This window comes from Tamandua tetradactyla, chromosome 4 (assembly GCF_023851605.1).
Source record: "Tamandua tetradactyla isolate mTamTet1 chromosome 4, mTamTet1.pri, whole genome shotgun sequence".
Lineage (NCBI taxonomy): Eukaryota > Metazoa > Chordata > Mammalia > Pilosa > Myrmecophagidae > Tamandua > Tamandua tetradactyla.
Window position 1 is genome coordinate 20,081,478 of NC_135330.1, and position 19,706 is coordinate 20,101,183.

The following is a 19,706-nucleotide window of genomic DNA, read 5'->3' on the forward strand; positions in this document are numbered from 1 at the left end:
TCGGGTTCATAGCCTGCCCTGTGGATTTTGGACTCTGTGTTCCTGTGGTCACATGAGGCACTTTTATAAATTTTATATTTGCAAGTGTTCCCTGTTGATTCTGTTGCTCCAGAGAACCCTAACTAACACAACCACTTAAACAAACATGAAAGTGTCTGCAGTGTATTGTGCCTAAACTGACACTTTGTTCCTAGATTAAGTCTTGTTCACAATTATGGAGATATAAAAAAATAAAGTGGGTCCCATAATAATTGAGGCCATGAAGCATAGGTTCAAAGCCAAGAATCCAAGTGAGTCACAATTGACTAGTCTCTTTCCAGGGACACCTAACCAAAGTTGCATGGGAACCCTAGGGCACTCAGTGACTAGAACCCTAACATAACGTTCCTTTTTGGTCACCTCATAATCAGTATTAATTTTTTGTCGTAACTTGAAGTGCAATTGTAACCAATAAAGATTTAACAAATAATTATGATGAATCATTATATAAATATCTTTTTCATACTTTCTAGTATATTGTAGAATAGCCAAAAGAAATACCTGAAATTACTAAAACCCACTCAACTGCAAATTATAATCATTTATACTTGTTATTATAATGGTAACAACTTTGTTTCCCCTTGTTTGAATCCATAAAAACCTTAAATTCCTTAGACTCAGAAAGACAGATTTTAGGCCCAAAGGCCATCTGATTTCTTGGCTTCAGACTGCAATTAACTCCTTCTTTCTTTAAAACCCTGGTGTCATAAATTGGTTGTTATATGCAGGCAGAGAACCCTGCATAACCATGACCCTGTTTCCCCTAGCTGCCACCCTCTTCCCTTTTCCATTTGAACCTGCCCTTTATTCAGAAAGGTTAAAATGGGAACACCAATCAGCTTGAACTACAGCCTCACTCCTGCTCTACACATACTAATTTTACACATAAAAAGAACTGTCCACTAAAAGCAAACGAAAAATCCTAACACTTCCTCTCTCCCAATATTTGAATAATCTCCATCCATCCACTAAACTTTCTCTGGCCTTGGGTTGTCAGCTTTGATTACATTTCAAACACGTGCTGGTTACACCGTATTTTATCTATTAGGAGTGCAGCCCCACAGTGGCCTCTTCAAGGCAGAGGAAGTAAAATTCAGATCTAAATAAACAGGAATGCTTCCTGTTCATTGACTGCAAAAGTTGGAGGGAGAGATCTTTCCCAGCAAATACCCAGGTCTCAGGAAAAGTCTGAAAATTTCCAACAAAAATCCAAACCAAGAAAACTTTATCTAGAGTGAGAAAAGCTTCAGGGCTTCTCCACTCACTTCTGTTGTCTTGTCCATAATACAAGCAAGCAGCTCGCTTGAATATCTTTGAGAAAAAAAGATCCTTTTATACACTTAGCTCGTCCATGGGATTACAATCTTGAAACTGATAAATAAAATTTAGTAGGCCCAAAATGGGGGTGCCCAGGCTAAGTTCCACATTAACAAAACCCAAACCCTAAACTAGTTTTATTTCTTGTAAATGCCCAACTGTAATGGAGAAATTAGGATTTGAGCAATGATTCTGATTACTGGAATCATTATATAAATACTCCTTTTTGCTTTCTGGTATATTGGAATAGACAGAGGGGAATACCTGTCCCCAAAACTATAATTCAGCTGCCATGACATCTGAAATAATTGTAAAAGCCCTTATCTTGTGCCTCTGTGATTGTTAATCCCTTTATCTGGTCATTTTCTTAAAGTAATTTGTAGGCCAAAGGCCCTACTGCTAATGAAGAATTTGAAGTCAGCCTTATAACTAGTTCCAGTCCCTCACATTTGTAAATTGTATCAATTAGACTTGGCTATTGAAAAGATTAGCAGCTTCCTGACCTTTCAGCTTACACCTTTAGTATTGAAATGGTAACCCGGCCTCCCCACCTTTCAGCTTTTTCCTATTGAAATGGTAACACCACCTCTCCTGCTTAGAACATACTATTTGTAATTGTAATGACTACATTGTCCCTTGCTAAAATCCACAAAAACCTTGAACCACCTAAACTCAGGGAGACTCATTTGGGGCTGATACACATCTAGTAATAAACTTTTTCTCTATTTAAAACTCCAGGTGGTGGGCAACGGTGGCTTAGTGGCAGAATTCTCGCCTGCTATACCAGAGGCCCTGCTCCATTCCCACGGAAAAAAAAAAAAAAGGACTTAAAACTCCAGTGTCTGGTGCACGGGTAGTTCAGTGGTAGAATGCTCACTTCCCATGCAGGAGACCCAGGTTCAATTCTGAAAAGGACCATGCACCCAAAAACAAACAAACAAAAAAACTCCAGTGTCTCAGGAATTGGTCTTTTGAGCGCATCGGGCCAAAGAATCCACTGCCTTTGTCCCCTAACACAACTTGCCCAGAAAACCAGAGTTATATACAGCCAATCAGTTATCCCAGCTAACTTTCTCATCCCTAAGCAATCACCTGCTCTGCACCACGTAAGACATTCCCCTATATAAAATGGGAATTTAATGTCAGCCAATTCAAACAACTCTTCATTGGCTTTTACATTCGCACTAAATGAGCTTCTCCTTTCCAGCCCCTGCCTGCAGCTTCTTTCTTTCTGAATGGGACGCCACCTGATTCATGAATCAGTCTATAAAGCTGTGAGAGCCTAAGTTGCAAGAAAAGTTTGTATCAAGCTTTACCAGGAACCACACAAATCCTTAAATTCCTTCTTTATGTATATTACGAACGAACTTCTGAACATATGCCTGCCAGGATAGGAGCATTCTGCAAAACATCCTGGGTCCTTCGTCATCCCCCTACCCTCTGCCACCGCCCACCCCCACCCCCTTGCTGGACCTGTTATCTTCCTAACATTCCTCGAAGCGAGGCGAGAGTGCCTTGATTGGTCAGCCAAACAAGTGCAAACCAACGGTGAATGCTAATGAGCACATGGATATGCAAGCCCACGTTAAACTCAGCCCAAAAATAAATCCGGGCTTTATCCGGCTTCATCCACGCAGAGGTCAGCCGGTGCATCCGAGGCGGGCTGCACTGGAGCCAGCGGCAGAGGGCAGAAGGCACGGCTACCGACGTGTGCGCTGCATCCCCAGAGGCCAGCGAGCGCACGCCTCGCACGCCGGGGAGAAGGCGCCGCGCGGACCGGCCGGAAGCCACACCGGGAGGAAGGCTCGGGAGCTCGCGCCGGGGCCGACCCCGGCGCCGCCGAGGCCTGCTGACATCAGCCGCGCTCCTCCCCTCGCCTCCCAACACCCTCAGCTCCCGGCCGGACCCTCCCTCCTCCCACCACGTGTCCTCCCTCGCTGCCTCCCGGGGGGCCGTGCGCACGGGAAGCTGGAGAGGCGGAAAGGATGGCGCGCTGACAGCCGGGCCGGAGTCCTCGGAGCCCCCACCCCGCGGCCCTGGCCGCTCGTGCGGGCTCGGTGAGTGCGCGCGGGCGGCGCGCGGCCCGGAGGGCCGGGGCCGGGGGCGGGGCGGGGGCGGCGTGGCCCCTCCCCTGGGCCTTGGGCCGCGGCGGGGGCGGGGGCGCCGAGGCTGCAGCTGCGGCCGCTGTGGCCGCCGCCTTTGTTGCGGGTCCGCCGGGGGAGGGAGGCAGCGCCGGCTCTCGCCGCCCGCAGGTGCGCTGGGGGCCGGGAGGGGGCCTGGCTGGGGAGGCGGGCCGAGCCGGGCGGGGGAAGCGGGAGCGCTCCGGCGCCGGGCCGTGGAGAAAGGGAAATGGGGCAAGATGGCTGGAGAAATCCAGGCGCGCCCCGGGGCGCGGTGGCGGCGGCGGGCGGGGCGCCGGGGAGCGGACGGGTGGGCGGGCGGCGGCCCTCGCTGCGGGCACCTCTCCGCCGGCACCTTGGCCGCGGCGCGTCACCCTCTGCCATCTCCTGGCCCGGAGCCGGCGCAGGAGGCCGCGGCCAAGTTGGGGCCACAGCTCCGGGATGTCTGAAGCCTGCCCCGCCCGCCCCAGACCCGTGCCTGCAGCGTTCCGTCGTTTCTGGGAAATATGAAAGAAACAGACTGAACTCCAAAGGGACGTTTTCTTTGGACGCCCCCCGAAAATGCGGCCCACAAGGTGCACACTCACTCATCACCTAGGAATTACCCGCGCCCCTAGAGGGCTCGAGCGCGGCCCTTTGTATTGACCCGCAAGCTTAGCTAAAAGAGAATTTGGGGCCCAAGAGGCAAGGTGTCCTTTCACGGTCGTGGTGGGTCTCAGGGGCTGGCCATCAGCAGATTTCTGCACTCTGTTGGGTGTCCAGGCACACCTGACTTTGCGCCACTGACACAGGCTTAGAAAGGCTTTTAAGGCAGAATGACTCTTTTCAGAGCCGGTTCATAGTTAGGACATTGGAATCAGAACCATTCTGGAAAATCCAGGTGATGGTTATTCTGAGCCAGCCACCCTCGCTATGCTCAACTGTGTCTGGTAACAACAAAGTCCAGTCTGGGTTCAAACACCTTCACTGATAGGAAGTCAACCCTGCTGCCTGGCCACAAACTCCAGGTTTGGATGATAGAGGCTGTGCGAAAGTTCCTCCTTTTAATGCACTGTTTTACCACTTCTGCGCATGTTTACCCATGGGCCTCAGTACTTCCCTTTGGGTCTGTACAGAACCAGTCTGGTTTCTCTTTCACAGCTTTGTAAATATTTGAAGGCGGCTAGATACACTATCTGCCCACCACCCCTCTTCTTATCATACTCAAATATGTCACCCTCTGCTTCCTGCTGCTGTCCCTGATGCCCTTCTGGCCACGACTCCCTGTCTGCCCTTGCAGCCTGCACTGGGCGTGGGGCAAATGCGGGCTGTGTGCAGCTGCGTTCCCCCCACCCCAGGCTTTGAATAGGTCGTGCTAACACCCAGATTTTCTGATCTGAATCTTCCTTGCAGAGATGGAGTCCACACCCTTCCCTCTCAATTTGACCCTGAAAGAAGAGGAAGAGGAGGAAGAGATTCAGAGCCGGGAGCTGGAGGATGGGCACACGGATATGCAGAAAGTGCGAATCTGCTCCGAGGGAGGATGGGTAAGTGAGACGTGGGCCACCGCGCAGGTGAGGAGCGAGCCTGGCAGTCTCCTCCTTGGGCAGACATGGGAAGTAAAAATAGCCCAGCCCGGTGTGTTTGCATTGCTGAGAAAACAGTCCTATGGCTTTAAAAGGCAGCGCAAAGAATGGAAAGAGCTAGTTATGAGAATAGTCCCTCCAGCCATGTAGCTTTTAATCATTAGATTAGAAGTCCAAGAAGCTGAGACCTGGTTTCTGTGGTTCGTTTCTGTGGTTCATTTCTGTGTCTCCTGCATCTCACCCAATGCCGGGAACTGTAGGCACCAAGTGACCATTAGCAGACTGACTGCATGTGTGAAGGGAACCATTTTAAATGAGACTTGGGGTGTTCAGCTGCTACCAGGAAAGCTTTGTGAGGCTGGGCTAGTTGGTTCTGAGTGAGCACCTCCTATTAATAATTCACAAGGGAGAGCTGCATTTCCAGCTGGGCCTGGATGAGAGATTGGGAAAGGTAGGCAGCTGGGATATGGAGATTTAGCAGATCCAAAGAAAAGAGTGTGATAGAATTAAAGTAAACTTATTTAAAAGAAAAAAGAAAGGAAATGCAGTAGACACTTATAGTTACAGTACAGTTATTCACCATCATTACTGGACTTGATGGCACTGAATGATAAACATTTAAAATAAGCGTCAAATTGACCTTCCTTTTCTCTACTTAATTTTGCACTGTTTATAAACAGTGTCAGTATATCTAAAGTCCTTTGTTTCTAAAGAGAAGTCCGTATTCATAGGATCATGGTATTTCCAAATCATTCGGACCCCCTCCCAGGTAAGGGAACTAAGATGCAGAGAGAGTATCTGTTTCACCCCAAGGATATACTGCAGTGGCATTTGTTATTAAAAGTAAACCTTCTGAGCCATACCCTTAAAAGTAGTGCATTTTGCTGTGTGTATATTAAACCTCAGTTTAAAAACAACACAGGGCTCTGGGTTTGCTGCTCTCGCTGTGGAGGCTGCTCTATCTCCTTGCTCCCTCTGTCCCCCTCCCCTGTTCTGACCCCCTTAGCCAAAGAGGCCTTGGAGGAAAGAAGTCAGTCCCAGGTAGTCTCCAGTGAGACCTCAAGGTAGTAGAAACCCTACACTCTGAGACTAAGTTGGCCATGCAGTTTAGTATAATTAGATGGAGTAGAGCTCCTTAGAAAACTCATTCAGTAAAGTGGACGTCCGAGTGTGTTGGGACAGTAAGAAGAATGAAGACCGCCCTGGGCTGGACAAGAAGCAACCAGAGGGGCTGGGGGCAGGTGGCTGGCTGCTTGGTGGGGCTGGAGATTCTGGGCATGCTGTTACTGTTGTTACTATAGAAGCAGCAGCTACTGAACACAGTGCTAGGTGTTGCTAAGACAAGATCCTTCCCTTCGTGGAGTTCCTAGCCTCTTGTAGAAAACAGGGAAGTAGACAGATAATTAACAGCACAGTGTGCAAAGTGCAGTGGTGGTTCAGGATGTGTTGGCAGCTAAGAGGAGGGAGTCCTCGCTCAGGCTGGAGAGCTGGCAAAGATTCCTGGAGAAGGCTAGCATGGACCTAGGCTAGAGCAGTGTTCTCACCCGAAGGTGATTTTGCCCCCAGGGGCCAGTTGGCAATATGTGGAGGTGTTTATGGTTGGCAGGATTTGGGAGGCAGAGAGGGATCCTGTTGGCGTCTAGAGGGTGGAGGGCAGGGATGCTACTGAACATCTTGCAATGCACAGGACAGGCCCTACAACAAAGAATGGTGCTGCCCAAGATTTCAGCAGCACTGAGGTTGAGAAACCCATCTATAGAGCATTAAACCAGGGGAAGAAAAGACTTGATTTTTAAAATATGTATTTTGACTGTAGAGAATTGAGATCAGTAAAGGCCAACTTAAGAATCATGCTATCTATTAAATAAAATTCCATAGAAGAATTGAAATAGAAATACAATTTCAAATAGGAAAAAGAAGGCTATACTTCAGATTGAGTCTTTAGTCATGAGTGGAATAGCCCAAGGGAAGGGAAGGAGTTTGCATTCCAGGCAGAGAGGACAGCAAAAGCAGAAGCACTGGTGAATTAAACTTGTTTACAGAATTAGGAACAGTGCATGTCACTGGAACCTACAATGCACACGGGTAGAAGGAAATAGGTGGGAGTAGGCCAGACTGTGAGCCAGGGCCAGAGTAGTTCGTAATAGGCTGTGCTGAGGGGTGGGATAGTTCTTAGTAGTTCTGAAGGATAACCCCAACAGCTCATCTCTCTACAGGAAGCCTGAGGTTCTCCATAGCCATCACACTAAGGTCTAAGTGGCCTGGTGAGAGAGCACAGGCTTTGGAGCCAGACCTAGCTCTGTGACTTTGGGCAAGTTACTTAGCCACTCTGTTTTCTTATCCATAAAAGTGGGGCAATAATCACCATATGCCTAGATTTTTTTTTATGTGTTATTTTCCTTACTTGTTTCTCCTTCCATTTTTTTATTTTGAAATATAACATATATGCAAAAAAAGCAATGCATTTCAAAATACATTGTAACAAGAAGTTACAGAACAGATTTCAGAGTTTTGTATGGGTTACAGTTCCAAATTTTAGACTTTTCCTTCTAGCTGCTCCAAGACCCTGGTGACTGAAAGAAATATCAGTATAATGATTCAGTAGTCATACTCATTTGTTAAATTTTAACTCCTCTGTTATAACTCCTCCTTCTCCTTTGATCCTTCTCCCATTCTTCAGGGGTGTTTGAACTATGTGCATTCTAACTTTTTGCTGTTGTAAAGAGGTGTTGATAATATGGGATAAGGGGATAGAATGAGTTGATATTCTTAGAGAGACTGGCCCCTGTGGGTTTCAGGACTTACCAGGCCTAGGAACCCTTCTGAAGGTTGTAGGTTTCTGGAAAGTAATCATAATACATGGAACTTCTGTAGAATCTCAGATAGAGCCCTAGGTGTTCTTTGGGATTGGCAGGAGTGGTTTTGGTTGGGGTTTGACAAATCATGGTAAACAGCAATATCTAGCCAAAGCTTGAATAACAGTAGCCTCCAAAATAGCCTCTTGACTCTATTTGAACTCTGTCAGCCTCTAATACCTTATTTTGTTACAATTCTCTTCCCTCATTTGGTCAGGCAGGCATTGCTGATCCCACCGTGCCAGGGCCAGGCTTATTCCTGGGAGTCATGTCCCACGCTGCCAGGGAGACTTTCACCCCTGGATGTCAGGTGCTACATAGTGGGGAAGGTACTGATTTTCCTTGCTGAGTTGGACTTAGAGAGAGGCCACATCTGAGCAGTGAGAGGTTTTCTGGATCTTAGGCATAACTGTAGGTAGGCTTAGCTTCTCTGCTACAGAAATAAGTTTCGTAAGAGCACAACTCACGATCAGGGGCTTGGCCTATTGACTTGAGGGTCCCTAGTGTTTGAGACAGTGACACGGGTTTCCCAGGTGGGAAAGCTTAATAGTTCCATGTCTTTTCTCCCATCTCCCAAGCGACTTTGCACATGACTGGATTTGAAGGATTCAGTGAGATAATAAATTGACATGTGCAAGGGAGAGGGCATTCCACGGTGCCTGCACATAGGAGGCACTCCAGCGCTGCAGGCTTTCTCCGAGGTCCCTGCCTTCCTCGCTGGGTGATTCTGAAGCGTTGGTGAAGCCATGTCACATGTAAGCAATCTGTGATAGTTGCCCTTTGAGATAAGTGCTGGAATGCCAACTTCCTGGGCAGAGTGAGGCAGTGCAACACTAAAGGACAAACACCTGTCAGATTTCTTTGATCTGCTGAGGAAAGGGGAGAAGAGCAGGGACTGAGGTGCCTACCTGCGAGGCCAAGAAAGAGTAGGTTTGAACACGGGCTGGCCAACTCCTCAGTTTTCCCAGGGCTGGCCCTGTTTACCTTCTGCTCTGCTCAGCTAGATAAAAGGCCTCTGTGGAGCGGGAAGAGGCCTGGGCAGCAGGGCCTGGCTGAGGGCTTGGTCAGTTCACACAGAGGGTTGCTGTGAGGACAATTTCTAAGGCACTGCACTTAGAGCGCTGTGTGTTCTGGAGCATAATGTGGGCTTGTCTGAAGTCCTGCTGTAGCTCAGTCATAAATGTGAGGGGCTGAATCCTGCACCAGCCTCCTGCCTTCTCACAACTTCAGGGCTCCTGATATTTTTACTGGAGCCAGGTTGAGTTACCCTGCAACGTATTGATAGAAATGATGGTTATATCTAGTTTTATCAGCAAAGGGAGAGGGGCTATAAATAGGTATGGCCTAGTTCTGGAACTTTCTAGGGAGAGACAAGGCCAAAGGGAGAGTTGTTTAAAAGCCTGTGAATTGGGAAAGGAGGTGGGGTGGAAAATTCCAGGGCTGACTGGCTTTCCAGGTTGATGAAGTTTGAGGAAAGATAGAGACAAATTCAGTTTTACCACCTAACATTTACACTTAAGATTTCTTATCCATTCTTACTCCAAAGAGTAGGCCTGGTTTTGTGACTGATAAAATTTCATGGTTAGTTGAAACTGTTCCAAATGGAACAAGAAAAGGGAATTCTAGAGATTATGTGCTTAGGTGGTTTATTCAGAAACTTAATTTTATTAAGTGACAGCTTTCTACAGGAAGTATCCCAGATGCAAGTAAACAAAACTAAGTAAGTGTTAGTTCTGCCCTCTACAAGGTTATTTTCTAGTGGAGGAAGCAGAACAAATGAGCAGAAAAAGAATAAAGAGATGTGATAAGTGCCACTGGAGTGTTTGACCCAGGTCGTCATGGGGTGTGGAGGTAGACATGGTCCAGGACAAGGCCTGCTTCCTGGGGGAAAAGGAGCTGAGTTTTGGTGGACGGGCCAGTGTTAGCCAGGCAAAGGGTGGGAAGAACCTCTGAGACAGGGAGAAGTATGCAGAAATGTCAGAGCATGGTTCATTCAGGAAATTGCAAGCAGTTGAGTGTAGCTGGAGCATGGAGCTGGGGGCAGTTGAGGATTGGTCACCCAGGGAAGCCAGTTTGCACTCCATGTAAGGGCTGGAGCCTTCGATTCAGACAGTGTTAGGTCCAGTCTCAGTCCTGCTATTTATTGGCTGTGTGACATGGGACTAGAAACAACCTCTCTGCGCCCGCTTCCTTCTTGATCAAATGGGCATATCCTTATTCCTCCTCAGGGTTGTTTGGAGAAATAAATAAAGCAGTTACAAGGCCTGCCCAAATGAGTGTCCCCTAAATGTAAGAGGGGAGTGTGAGGAATTCAGTGAAGGGGAAAAGGCCCCTTTATCTAAATAAGTGATAGCCCGACACCTGAAGAGGCACTGCAGGCTGTGTAGACACAGGCTCATTTTCTAAGCTCAGGAATAACATAACTGTCATCACCCACACCCTGGATTCAGTTTGGGGGCTAGCTTTGAAAGTGGAAATAGAAAATAACCAGCCTGGAACGAGTTGCTCAGTGATTTCTTACCACTAAATGTGATGAGCTTCGGAGTAAGGTTTCTGCTGACCAACAGAGGAAAAAACAAACATAAAGGTTTTTAGCAGCTTTATTCAAAATGGCCAAAAAGTTGGAAGCAACCAAGATGTCCTTCAGTAAATGAATGGAAAAATAAACCATTGCACATCGATACGATGGATAAGCCATTGTAAAAAAAAAGATTAACTATCAGGCTACCAAAGAAATGGAGGAGCCTTGAATGCATGTTGCTTAGGTCAAAGAAGGCAGTCTGTTCCAACTATATGACATTCTAGAAAATGCAAAACTATAGAGATAGTAGAAAGATGAGTGGCTGCCAGAGATGGGGGCGAGTGTGCATGAGGCATGAGTAGTTGGAGCATAGGGTATTTTTAGGGCAGCAAAACTATTCTGTATGATACTGTAATGGTGGATACGTGATATTACACATTTGTCAAAAGCCATAGAACTATCCGAAACTAGGTGTGAACTCAATTGCAAGCCGTGGGCTTCAGCTGAAAGTAATGTCTAATGGAAGATGGTAATAATAGAAACTGAGATGGGGAGAGGGAGGGAGTATATGGGAACTCAGTACTTTCTGCACAATTTTTCTGTAAACTTAAAACTGCTTTAAAAAAATAAAGTGCCTTAAAAAGAAGAGTTGAATAAACAGGAGGAAGTTGGTGGGAGTGGGTTGGCTGCCTGTAGCTACTGAGGAGCCCCCTTCCACTGGGGAGGTCTGCAGAAAGTGAGGGGAGGGGAAAGAGCAGTATTCCCTGCATGGAATGGGACAGCCTTGGGGCTTCCTGCTGGTCACGTTTAGACATCAAAGCAAATATGACACAAATGTAAGCTCTACTTAGCCCTTCTCTCCTTCTTGTGCCCTTGTGGATTAGAAAGGCCACGTAGGGCCTTCTCTCACTATCTCCCCCCGGGCAACTCTAGATCCCAATTTGAACACTGAGGGTAGTGCCCCTGGAAATGGAGAATAGTGCCTAGGAAAACCACCAAGATCCCATGGAGACCAGTAATCCTGTTTGAATTTACAAACCAAGCCAGTCCCCCAGAGGGCCTTTGAACTGGGGGGTGGACCAGGTCGGGATGAGCGTGTTGGTGGGGAAACTTTCATTGTGTGTTGCATTGACTGCAGTTTGATCAGTTTCTGGAGGGAGGCCGGGGGCTCTTTCAGTGTGAGGAGGAGGTGATGCCAGGGCCCCTCCGCCCTGCGGGTCTGAGGTAAGGAAGTTTCTTCCCAAGGGCTCTCCTTACTGTGAACTGAGAGGGTGGCAGCCCGCTGTGGTCGAGTTAGACCTCAGCCAGGTGACGGGAGACCTGTGTCCTTGTCCTTGTTGTGTCTGTGCTTTGTGCGAGAACATGGGCGGACCACCTGGCCGAGGCCCCTTCCTTACCTGTAGGATGAAGAGGGCGCCAGGTTGTCGCTAGGGTCCCGCCGCGTCTGTGAGTCTGTTTGCGTGTGCCTGTTCGTCGGTGACAAAGGCCTGTTCGCTGTTCCAGGTCCCGGCTCTGTTTGATGAGGTGGCCATCTATTTCTCCGATGAGGAGTGGGAAGTTTTGACGGAGCACCAAAAGGCCCTCTACCGGGAAGTCATGAGGATGAATTACGAGACTGTCCTGTCCCTGGGTAAAACTCTGTTTTCCTTTGTCTCCTGGAAGCTCTGCATCCCGAGAATTGTTTTCATGTCTCTGTTCTCTGGTATTCCCAAACATTCTTCTCTCCTGAACTTGGGCTCTGTTCCCTCAATGCCTTGTTCACATTTCATCTCTCTCTTTTTTTTTTTATTTGAGCAGGGTACAATATTGTATCTTTTCTACTCAGCAACGTTTGCCACTGCTCAGAACCACATTCACGTTAAAAAAACAAAACAAAACACAAAAACCATATCCTAGGAACTGTCACCATAGATCCGGGCCCGTGGTTCACACGCTCCTTAGGAGGGACGGCAGGCCTCACTGTTATGTCAGCCTCAGCAGCTTGGGGACATGGCCACAAAGAATCCTCACTCCCCTCAAGTTGGTTTCATCCATGCTGCCAGAATGTCTGCGTTTAGAGGGATTCCCCAGTTTGTTCCTACAGGTACCAAAATGTTCATTAGATCTGCCACCACATCCACTTCCCTGCCAAGTGCAATTCTTTCTGTTGTTAGTGCCAGCGCTCCTTAGCAGAGAGCCATAAACACCCTTGGACATAACCTGCTTTTTCTTTTCAGTATCCCTGGCCCTTTCCCCTTATTTTTCACAAATCCCCATATTGAGAGGATGTGGTTGTCACGGGGAGGGAGGAGTTCATAAAGGGCTTGCTTTGGCGGTGCTCCAGGACAGTAACACATAGCCTGTGTCTGTTTTATTTCCTAAAAACAGAATTCCCATTCCCTAAGCCAGACATGATCACTCGGCTGGAAGGGGAGGAGGAGTCTCAGAACTGTGATGAGTGGCAGCTCCAGGGAGGAGCCATCGCAGGTAACACAGTGGAACCGACTCAGCGTCCACCCAGATGGGAGCTTTAGGCAGCGGGATGTTAGGTTTTCATGCACATTTTGTGGGCTACTGAAGAGGGAGGCACAGTGAACAGGCAGAGAGATTATGGGCTTTGGAGTTTGAAGGTCTCCCTTCTTCTAGTGCTGACCATCTCACCTTAGCTACCTTTCCCCACGAGCCTCCCATTTCTTCATCTGTAAGCTGGGTATTAAGACTTGATGTGCAGCCATTGCAGAGGAAGGAAAGCCCTGGGTCTAGCTCACCTTCCGAGAGTGTGCCGTACGTCTCTGCAAACTAAGGAATAGCTTAAGTTAGTAACCTGACTTCCTCTTCATTCCATACTGTATAGAAAAAAGTAGTAATAGCTCCATATACGTTTGAACAAATATGCATGAGAAGCACGTAGTCCTCTGTAAAAAAAATGGTTAGTGGGGAGTATTTATAGAAACATAGCATAGCTTCTAGGCAGAATGATTTCATTTGCCGTCCCTCTGTAGGAAAGGTTTTTTTGGGGGAAAGGGGTGCATGGTCCAGGATTCGAACCTGGGTCTCCTGCACGAAAGGTGAGCATTCTACCACTGAACCCCACCTGTGCACCCTGTAGGAAAGTTGTAAATGCCATACTTTATTGATTCTAAGGCATGTTTCCCCATTTCTGAAATTGAAAATACCTCTTAAAATTGTTGACATGTCACAGTTTTAATTATGGACATTTTCTTTGGCACATACAGTATTTCTTACGCTTGATAGCATCTTAGTTTTGATGGTAGTTTCCCCAAATCATATTCAGTTTCTGTCACCACCTTCCAAATACAAACGCACACAGAAATCTGGTTCTAACATGGGTGTACAAGACCAGTTTTCTGCCTTAAAACTGCCTAACTTTGCTAATTATGGTTTTTCTGTAGACTTTCTAGGTTTAGGGGATATGATTCCATAGCTCTTGATGCCTCCAAATCTCAGGATAGTATATGGTAGTGTGGGTAATATTTGGTTTCTCATCCACATAAAAATTCTTTTGATCTAAACACGGTCCCCAAATTATTAGTTGGGCCAAGCCTGGTCCCTGTGTTCAGTTCCCAGCTCTACCACTTTCATCTTCCCTTTCAAAGAAGGAATAATGATACTCACAGTTAGTGTGAGAATTAAATGTGGTAATGTGTATAAATTGTATAAGTTGTTAGGAGATGTTACCTGTTATTAAAATTACTACTTTTGATGAATCTCAGATTAAGGACTTCAATGGATTTGGGCCCCCAGATCAGGAAATAACTGCAAGTCATTTTGCTTACTGCCGTTATGTTTGCTCTTCTGTCTCCTAGAAATTGAAGAATCTGATGTGAAACCTCCAGATTGGGTAGGCCCAATGACTGTCACCTCCCAGTTTCCGCAGCCTCAGCATCTTGACAGCTTTGGCCTCCGCCTGCCTCGGGACATCACAGAGCTGCCTGAGTGGAGCGAGGGGTACCCCTTCTACATGGCCATGGGCTTCCCCGGGTATGACCTCTCGGCCGATGATATAGCTGGGAAGTTTCAGTTCAGCCGGGGGATGCGCCGCAGCTATGACGCAGGGTTTAAGTTAATGGTGGTAGAATACGCCGAGAGCACCAACAACTGCCAGGCTGCCAAGCAGTTTGGAGTATTGGAGAAAAATGTCCGAGACTGGCGCAAAGTGAAGCCGCAGCTCCAGAATGCCCATGCCATGCGGCGGGCATTCCGAGGCCCAAAGAATGGGAGGTTTGCTCTGGTGGACCAGCGCGTGGCCGAATATGTCAGGTACATGCAGGCCAAAGGGGACCCAATTACCAGGGAGGCGATGCAACTGAAAGCTCTTGAAATTGCCCAGGAAATGAACATTCCAGAGAAAGGGTTCAAAGCAAGCTTGGGTTGGTGTCGAAGAATGATGAGAAGGTATGACCTGTCTTTGAGGCATAAAGTACCTGTGCCCCAGCACCTGCCTGAAGACCTGACCGAGAAGCTCGTCACTTACCAGCAGAGCGTGCTGGCTCTGCGGAGGGCGCATGACTATGAGGTGGCTCAGATGGGGAATGCAGACGAGACTCCCATTTGTTTAGAGGTGCCCTCTCGGGTGACTGTTGACAACCAAGGGGAGAAGCCCGTCTTGGTCAAGACACCAGGCAGGGAGAAACTGAAAATCACAGCCATGCTTGGCGTCTTGGCCGATGGGAGGAAATTACCTCCGTACATCATTTTGCGGGGCACGTACATCCCCCCTGGGAAGTTCCCCAGCGGGATGGAAATCCGCTGCCACCGGTACGGGTGGATGACCGAGGACCTGATGCAGGACTGGTTGGAGGTGGTGTGGCGCCGGAGGACTGGTGCGGTGCCCAGGCAGCGAGGGATGCTGATCCTCAACGGCTTCCGGGGCCACGCCACTGACTCTGTGAAGAGCTCCATGGAGAGCATGAACACGGACATGGTTATCATCCCCGGGGGCCTGACCTCGCAGCTTCAGGTGTTGGATGTGGTGGTCTATAAGCCGCTGAATGACAGCGTGCGGGCCCAGTACTCCGACTGGCTTTTGGCCGGGAACCTGGCACTGAGCCCAACTGGGAATGCCAAGAAGCCCCCCCTTGGCCTCTTTCTGGAATGGGTCATGGTCGCCTGGAATAGCATCTCAAGTGAGTCCATCGTCCAGGGGTTCAAGAAGTGCCACATCTCCAGCAACTTGGAAGATGAAGACGACGTCCTGTGGGAAATCGAGAGTGAACTGCCAGGAGGAGGGGAGCCCCCGAAAGAATGTGACACTGAAAGCGTGACTGAGAGCCACTGAAGGAGAAGTTCAGGTAATCCATGGAAATACCTGCTCAGTACCTCTACTCATTGATACATTGTGTCCTACAAAGGGTTTCTCGCCTTCATTCTTTTCTCGTTCTCCTAAAACCTGCAGTGCAGCAGTGTAAATAACAGACCCTCAACATTTTCTCCTTTAAGGGGAACTTGCATTGCTTGATTTACTTTGGAAGTGTTTTGCTCTGCAGCATAGACCCAGAAGTATGTATATAATAACTAAAATGAACACAGAGGGAGCCGCCTGAATATTTAACCTGAGAGCTTGTTATGCTCATAATGAAATATTTGGGCCTAAAGGAGCATAATCTGACATTGCTCTTTTAACAGAAAGTTTTGTCTAAAAAGCCAAGTTTTTTCTGACCCTTATGAATTGTGTCGAAAGTATAGGACCACTAAGTGTACCTGATACCTTGGGAACAGCAGTACTTGCTTTCACTGGCCCTAGTAGGACAGCAGCATGGGGAGAGCACTAAATGTGCCTTCAGTGAGGTATCTTCTAGGCCTCAGGATCTCAGTCCTGGGGTACTGTACAGAATCCTTATCAGGAAAATAAAAACAGTCCCTAGGACATTCAAAAATGATATAACACATTTTATTCTCACAGTGATTTCCACATAGAGTGGACAATTACAATAATTTCTTATAGTCAGCAGATGTCTGAAGAGAGACAGACATCTTTGCACCAAAAAGAGAAAGTAAAATTGGGTGCATATCTAGGACTACAGTAAGTGAAGTTTGAGGGCCAAGGACAGCAGGCCTGGGATTTCAAGGGTTGAGTATAGAAGGGGAGCAGCTTCAAAAAGAAATGAGGATTGAGGTGCCACCAAAGCCGACACAATTGAAATAATTGGTAGAACAAATGAACGAAAGTATTTCCTGGAGAAGAGACCGTTTGCTTGACACCTCACCCTTACCCCACCTTGAAAGGAAAACGACCACACACTATAGGGAAAACTTGCTGAAAGACCAAACAACTCACTTTACCCTCTTATTTTCACTTCTTTAACTGGTTAATTTGTTCCATCAAACAGTGTTTGATGTGAAGGAAGAAGGCATTCCTTGCTATTTCTTTTCCTCCTCCCCTCCTTCCTTAAAGGTATTAAGTACATCTGTGTGAGGAGTGATTTGTGTGTCCCTTTCTCTATCCAATCAGATTCTCATCACTGAACCCCGTTGTAATTCTGAGATCTCTAGAATTACAGCAGAGCAAGAAGTTCTTGCTACTATATTCAAAATCACATTTTGAATGTAGAAATTTCTTTTCTTATGTCCCCCATTCTTTCACCCCTTGAATTTAGCCTCCCTTTTCTGTTGGCTATTATATTGCTTCCATTGGATATCAAACTTTAAATTACAGTTGAGCTTCTCCTCATTTTACCTTTTGCTTTTACCCTGTCCTTGCTAGATGATGCTTTCGTGTATTTATAATTTTCTAAGTTATTTCCCGCCTGGGTGCCTGATAAAAAACTGACCAGAGAAGAAAGGGAAAGATGTGGACTCCTAGACAGGCATGGATGGCACTTTCATCTGCTATCAGTCATGAGCCTTTTCTCTTCTTGACTGTCAGTTCTTTGCAAGTGCCCTTGTTGGAGCTGAGGAAGTGATAGACGTAGATAGGAGTTTGTGGTGGCCCAGAGATTCAGATGGAGAGATGGACATAAAACCTCCCCTTCTCATCTGTTTGGTAGCCTGACATTAGATGGTGATGGAATTGTTTTTTCTAAAAGTTATAAGGCATCCAAAATCTAAGGATTAATTCACACTTAGATTCTCTTGGTTTTCCAGCAAATGAAACTGTGATGGAAACAGTTTGGGGATGAAAATCCTCAAGAAGATTCCACAGAGAACAGCAGGAGAAGGCCGTGGTGCTTTGGACAGCAGTCTGTACGTCCTTTCCTGGGACAGCCCACCCCCTTCTACGGTCCATGAGGTGTCATAAAAGTTTTGGACAGTCATCAGAGACATGATTAGAAAAGAAACTGCTTCTGCCCCATTTCTTGTTGTGGAGATTATACCATGTGTCCATCAAAAGAACCCTGTAAATATGAATGAACAAAAGTATTTCCTGAAAATGAGAGCGTTTGCTCAGCATCAACAATACTCTTAGGGGCACAGCCCTAACATTGTCCTTTCTACGGAGAAAATCTAAAGTAAATGTTTTATTCTGCCTTTGAAAACATATGCCCAAATAGGACTGTCCCAACACAGGTCAGAATGCAGAGAAGGCTTTGTAGAAATGCCGTGCCACTTACGTACACCTTGTACTTACATGTTTCCTCTCTAGGAAAAATGAGATACTAATGATAACAGCAAAATTAAGACATACTGGCCTGGTGCCAGCAGATAGCTTTTTATAGACAAACTGGGTTAGTGTGGAAGATACAGGTTAAACTATGCTGTTTTATTTATCTTCCCAATCTGGTTGGCAGCTAGACTTCTAGGGTCTTATTTAATGGCCCTATTTTTTTTTTCGTTATTATTATATTTAATGATAGGGCAGTATTGAGTATACAAGCTCTTCTGTGTCTCAGGCTGCCTGCAGAAGTCACCATAAATTATCTGCTGTCTACGTGGTACAAGACCCATTGACTCATCTGATACTTGTTTTGTAACTTTCTCTAATATTTTTATCACAAGGGTGGTGGGAGGGCTTAGACCTTTAGCCACAGTTATTCCAGGATGTCTTAACATCTCCTACTCTGCAGGAATAGATTGAGGGGGTCTTTTGAATTTTTACACTACAGTAATTTGCATTCCCACATAAGTCAAATGTTACGAAAACATTCCTTCAAAGCTCTCTGTGCTACAAAACATGCCAGAACCTGATAGACAAAGCCATTGCTAGAAATGTCATTCCAATATCAAGTCTGGATAACAAGCTGCCATAACCACTGCTCCTTCGTAGACTCAGATCACCTGTGTATCATAAACTATTCTTGGCATCTTAAAACACCTAATTTCTACTCAGGTACTCATTTCCCTGTTAGTAATTTACCTTTCTAAATTTTTAAACCAGTTTTTCCCCAAGGGAGGAAATTTCACTTAACATCTGGTCTCTGAATTCCTGTTCACTTAACTTCTAGTGTCTGAATAACTTTCAGTATTTGAATTCTTATTTGCCTCTATTTGTGCTATATTCTGTTATCTCAGATAGCATCTAAACCAGCTACTCTCCATTGCAGAAGTTCCCGTTCACTCCAATTCTCCTTAATTTATCCTCCACTGACCTAGTTCCTGGCCCTTTCCTCTTTATGTCCTGTATTATTTGTTTTGGGAGCATCAAGTTTTTTTCAAGACTTTGAATTTAATATTCCTGCATTGGGTCCATAGTTATTTTGCTGAGAAGAGTAGAAAATGGGTTTAACTCCTGTTTCATTGCACCAACAACTCCTTCAGTCTCATCAGCTGATGATGCCTTACAGGTTGCATAGCACTGGAACTTTCCTAGAGTAATGGCTCCCCTGGCAATTTTTCTCTGGGCTCATTCTTCCACTGATCTACGATCTATGCCTAACAGAGCCCCAGTACAACTGTTTTGCAGACTGGCTATTACCCTAGAGTTACTATAGCACACACTGAGATGTAGTTGTACCCCCAGTAGATAGAAACTGATCCCAACAATAAACTTTGATAATAAAGAAATAGGCTATGTTGGTTTTATTTATTATTTACCTGTTGGCATTGACAAGTGTCCCTTTTCAAGCTGTTGTCTACATTTTATTCTCATCCAGTTTGGTACTAATGTCAGACTCTTATGTTTTGGGTGCTCTCAGGTGGTCTGTTACAAAGTCACATGAAAGAAATCCATAAAGTAACCTTAACTTAAAATGAGGGAAAACATGCTCATAAATTTTAAAATGAAAGCAGGATAAATCTGTATACCCTTTTATTGTGTACATTTTTAGTAAAATTAGTTTGTTGGACAGTTCACCATGCCCACAGACTAAATCAAATGAGTAGTAGTCTAAAGAATAATCTAGACGTTTATTTC

The 19,706-nt window shown here is 46.3% G+C and overlaps 1 protein-coding gene across 1 annotated transcript; it reads left to right on the plus strand.

Annotated features, from left to right (window-relative positions):
• The first annotated feature begins 259 nt into the window (after positions 1-259).
• POGK (pogo transposable element derived with KRAB domain) lies at positions 260-19,374 on the plus strand. Its single transcript, XM_077156780.1, has 7 exons — positions 260-290; positions 2,994-3,413; positions 4,869-5,002; positions 11,921-12,047; positions 12,785-12,883; positions 14,224-15,708; positions 17,501-19,374. Exons 1-6 carry the CDS (start codon positions 260-262, stop codon positions 15,693-15,695), a joined length of 2,283 nt encoding a protein of 760 aa, XP_077012895.1. The 3' UTR covers positions 15,696-15,708; positions 17,501-19,374.
• The last annotated feature ends 332 nt before the right edge of the window (positions 19,375-19,706 follow it).

Excerpts from the sequence above, each read along its gene's own strand:
- POGK (XM_077156780.1), top strand. The coding sequence starts at position 260 with ATGAAGCATAGGTTCAAAGCCAAGAATCCAA. Across the intron at positions 3,414-4,868 it reads TGGCCGCTCGTGCGGGCTCG|AGATGGAGTCCACACCCTTC; the intron begins GTGAGTGCGCGC and ends TCTTCCTTGCAG. Across the intron at positions 12,884-14,223 it reads CCAGGGAGGAGCCATCGCAG|AAATTGAAGAATCTGATGTG; the intron begins GTAACACAGTGG and ends TCTGTCTCCTAG.